Source organism: Crinia signifera, chromosome 8 (assembly GCF_055691185.1).
Source record: "Crinia signifera chromosome 8, ASM5569118v1, whole genome shotgun sequence".
Lineage (NCBI taxonomy): Eukaryota > Metazoa > Chordata > Amphibia > Anura > Myobatrachidae > Crinia > Crinia signifera.
This window is the reverse complement of record NC_139224.1, coordinates 132,624,143-132,628,237: the sequence shown is the minus strand read 5'-3', so window position 1 is coordinate 132,628,237 and position 4,095 is coordinate 132,624,143. Positions and strand designations below refer to the sequence as shown.

The 4,095-nt window shown below is 53.5% G+C and overlaps 1 protein-coding gene across 1 annotated transcript; it reads right to left on the bottom strand.

Annotated features, from left to right (window-relative positions):
* Window positions 1–1,287: 1,287 nt before the first annotated feature.
* Window positions 1,288–3,232, bottom strand: IER5 (immediate early response 5). Its single transcript, XM_083157185.1, has one exon. It carries the CDS (start codon window positions 3,085–3,087, stop codon window positions 2,272–2,274), a length of 816 nt encoding a protein of 271 aa, XP_083013311.1. The 5' UTR covers window positions 3,088–3,232; the 3' UTR covers window positions 1,288–2,271.
* Between the last annotated feature and the right edge of the window lie 863 nt (window positions 3,233–4,095).

The following is a 4,095-nucleotide window of genomic DNA, read 5'->3' as shown; positions in this document are numbered from 1 at the left end:
GTATTGTAAGAGGGTTATCGCCAATGTACGGTATTTTCATATACACGGCTCACAAAACACCTCCAATGCGTTTAATACGGATATGAAATCACTAATGCTGAAAGATCCTGGTGGAGAATAGATTAGTTCTTCCAACACTGGGAAGGGTATTCATTTCCCCATACAATTCATGACCTTTGCTCAGGACAGAGGTGACTACCTCACCCCCCCACCTGCTCCCTGTATGAGACCCAGGATCTGCAGATATCATGAAGCAGTCAGACAAGGAAGCTCATTTGCATCAGCAGCAGGAAGGGACTTTATACCCAGATTTAACCATGACGACAGCAGGGTGATATAAATAGCTATTGCTCTGGGAAGGAAAACGCTACATATTTAATTTGTTACAACACTGATAGCACACAACTGATATAATGTGTGGACTGCTGATTGTATGGCATATAAACACAATGTAGTCAGCCTCACATTTCCAGCCAGCAATGATATAACAGTAATGTGGAGCAGTCAGGCTATTACATGTCAGTAATAAACCAGAGGTGCAGGAAAGGCTTGTGCTAGACCCAGATTTTACAATTATACAGCAAGTGATTGTTTTGAACCAGGCAGGTTCTCAATGACTTCAGTGTGCTGCAGCCCCACACCACCCCTGAAGAGGGCACATCACCCGACCAGTACATGCACCCAATTGCCATCTGTGCATCAATTTCCATTGTACATTTATGGACAGCAAAGACCAGGCTTCATGCACCAGATGAATAGGGTTCATGTGAACAGCAGTTGACAATATTACCAAATATAGATAGGTTTAGTTAGTGAATAGTCATCGTACATCACAAGATTTGTGTATATAGCGTAAATGCAGGTAGAGTCTCCCGTATCCGGAGATCTCTTATCCGATATAGAGTAATTTGGGTTTGTTTGTTTTTTCCCCCCTGCACCTTTTTTTTCATACTTCTCAAGTCCCCTGATGTCCTTGCGGCCTTCAGCGGTCCCAGGTGTGCATTATGAAGGTACACCGGTGATGTTATCAGCGCACCTGCAAACTCACGCAATGCACCCCTGGGACCGCTGAAGATGATCATGGAGGCTGCCATGGAACCATCAGGGGACAAGGTAAGTATGTTTAAAAGGAAAATCTAAAAAACGTAATAATTCCTTATCCAAATGCTCGTGTTCCCGAGCATTTCGGATAAGGGATACTCAACCTGTACAACTTATAGGACAAAATGCAGTTTGTGCATGACGGAAGCTAGGAAACTCCACACAAGCAAACCAGGAATCAGAGGAAACTTTTCAAAATATTTAATACGTGTCAAACACGTAGAAACGTCATTTTATACAGAAATCCAAGTTACAGCATTGTGCAATAAAAACACTGTAAACTCCAATTGTCATTACTTCTTTCCGGACTTCCCCACCTTCTAAAACAAAGGCAGGAGAGTCCTGCTGTATGGACATAACTGTAGGAGATCACAAGCACCAAAGTCTGACCAGCTGTCCTGCAATACATATACATTATACTTATAGGGCTGCGCCTGGCCCACAGGGAACACACAACACTGAACAGTCCTCATGCGTCTGCCAAGCATCGGGGGAACGCCTGGGCACCAAAGGTAGATACATATATATATATATATAGGTCTGTGTCCCTATGCAGATTGTGTAACTGTTACATGTAGGCGCCAGTGTGCTGCCTGGGAACAATGGGGCAGCAGTGCTCCGGGCTGGGCAGGGACAATGGCTGCAGCCGGCTGGTGTCAGTTATTTGGTATGTTCCCACAAGTCAGGACATGTAAGAGGGGAGGGGCGATGCGGGCCCGGCACACAATGGGTGCTGTGATCTGGTGTGGGGAACTCCCCTCCCCCCCAGTGCTGGGGAACTCCCCGTGCACGTGGTGACCAACAGAATTGGGGGATGGGGGGGAATGTGCATGGCTGTAACATGGGAGGGGGTCCTCATCACCAAATATACAGCTCCTGTAGAATACACATATTTAACCACTTTGGTGCCAGACAATTCCCCCTTTCCCCAACCATAGCTTAACACACTGATGGAAGTGCCCCCTGTAAAAACGGCCAGTGTCCGGGCAGTGAGGCAGCAGCAGTCCCCCGGCGACGTCCGGGTTATCTCGGTGCAGGGAATGACCGGGGGTGGGGGGGCACAGGTCAGACCCCTCCACACAGATCCGTTGTGGAACGAGAGCAAGTTTATCCAGGCCGGGCACAGTCCGCTCAGCCAGAGTGTAGAAGGGGCCGACCCCGCAGGGAGCATCAGAAGGCCTCTATGGCCGTGCTCCAGGGGGTGATGCTGGCGCTAATGGCCGGCTCGCTGCAGCTCTGTCCTGTGGGGGCAGCAGAGTCCAGCTCCTGCACCTCCTGCCCCGGCTCAGCAGCCCCCTCGGTCCCCGGCTCCTTGGTCAGCAGTCCCGAAAAGCTGGAGCCAAAGATACTGATGAGATTGGCAACGTTCTCCGTCTCCATCTCCTCCTCCACCTCCTCCCCGGGCTCTGGCACCTCCTGTTCCCTCTGCTCTCGCCGAGCTCGCTTGGTGGCCGGTCCGTCCGGTGAGCTGCCCCCGCTCCTCTTCCGGCAACAGGGACTGGGTTGCTCCGGGAGTGCGGCCTCGGGTTCAAGGATCTGCGGGTGCGGCGTTGGGCAGACTCGGCTGGAGTCGGAGAGCGGGCAGGAACAGCAGGGAGAATGTGCAGGAGCGTCTTCGGGCCGGCAAGGCCGTGGTACGGGGCAGGCACAGGTCCGGGTCTCTCGTAATTCACACACCGGGTCGCCCTCCGGCCGGCCGTCTGCGGGGCACGAGCAGCTCTCCGGCCCCCTGCAGTCCTGCGGACCCTGGTAGAGCGCGTAGTCCGGGTGCAGCTCCTCCTGCGCCTGGCTCAGGTACACCTGCTGGGCGCTCCGCAGCACCAACGACACCATCAGGTTCTTGTGCAGCTTGATGCCGCCGCGCTGCACCCGGGAGTGGTAGATCTTCCCCAGCGAGATGCTGACGATGCGGTGCGCCTCCAGGCGGAAACCCAGCCCGGGGTGCGTCTCTCTGCCTTCCGTCTCTGCTACGACTTCGCGGTGCATTTTGCGGGCTCGGGAGCAGGCTGGTGCGGCTTCGTTGCCCAGCGTTGCGGCGGCAGGGGTACGGCTGTGTAACGTGACAGCGCCTGGCGGTTTGCTATGTAACCACTTCGACCAGGTCCCAGCGCCGAATAAGCGCGGGCGCGCGTCTTCCAGACTCTTATATAGGTGACGCGTCACGTCCCCAGCGGCCAATCACAACGCTCCCTCCTCCCGCTTCCGTGCTGAGGCGCCTACTCACCCTCACGTGGTCCGTGGCCAATCGGCTCCGGCGTGACAGGACGCCTGAATTCGAACGCTGCCCGCGGAGAGTCCAATTAAAGCGGCAACGTCACCAGACAAGCACAACAGTGCGCCCCCTCCTTGAAGGCTATATGTGCCTATGTCCATAACGGTCAGGGACACGGGGCGTGGTTGCACACATCCTGCGTCCGCTGCGGGATCCGGCCGCAGATAGGGGCGTGACGTGCAGACGCAGAAAGTCACGTAGACAACCTCGTATCTGTGGGGCCAACGGTGTTACCGCTTTAAGGTTCGCTGTGTTTTGGTTGCGTGTCGGTTCCCAGGCTGATGTAATGCTGCTGTAAGTTTCAAAAAGGGTCACGTGACGCTGAGTGAGGTCAGAGGCCGCCGGCTGCTGCTGTAGAGATGGGCAAAACGGATCTTTTCGCGGACCCGGGTCGACCTGGGTCGGTCAGTGAAAAGATCTAGATCCTTTGGGCGGCTCTGCGGCTCAGTTTGTGTAAAAAAGACAGTTATTTATGGTTTGAGTTAGTGTACCATACCTCCCAACATGACCCTTTCCAGGAGGGACACAATGCTCTGTTTCTGGACTTCCCTCTTCATGTTTGATTGTTATTACCTGTGTGGAAACACCTTTCTTATCCATTTACCTGTTTAGAACAGGTAATAGCAATCATTCGTTAAGAGGGAAGTCCAGAAACAGAGCAAAGTCGTAGGTCAGAGATGGGGAACCTTTGGCCCTCCAGCTGTTGTTGGACTACACATCCC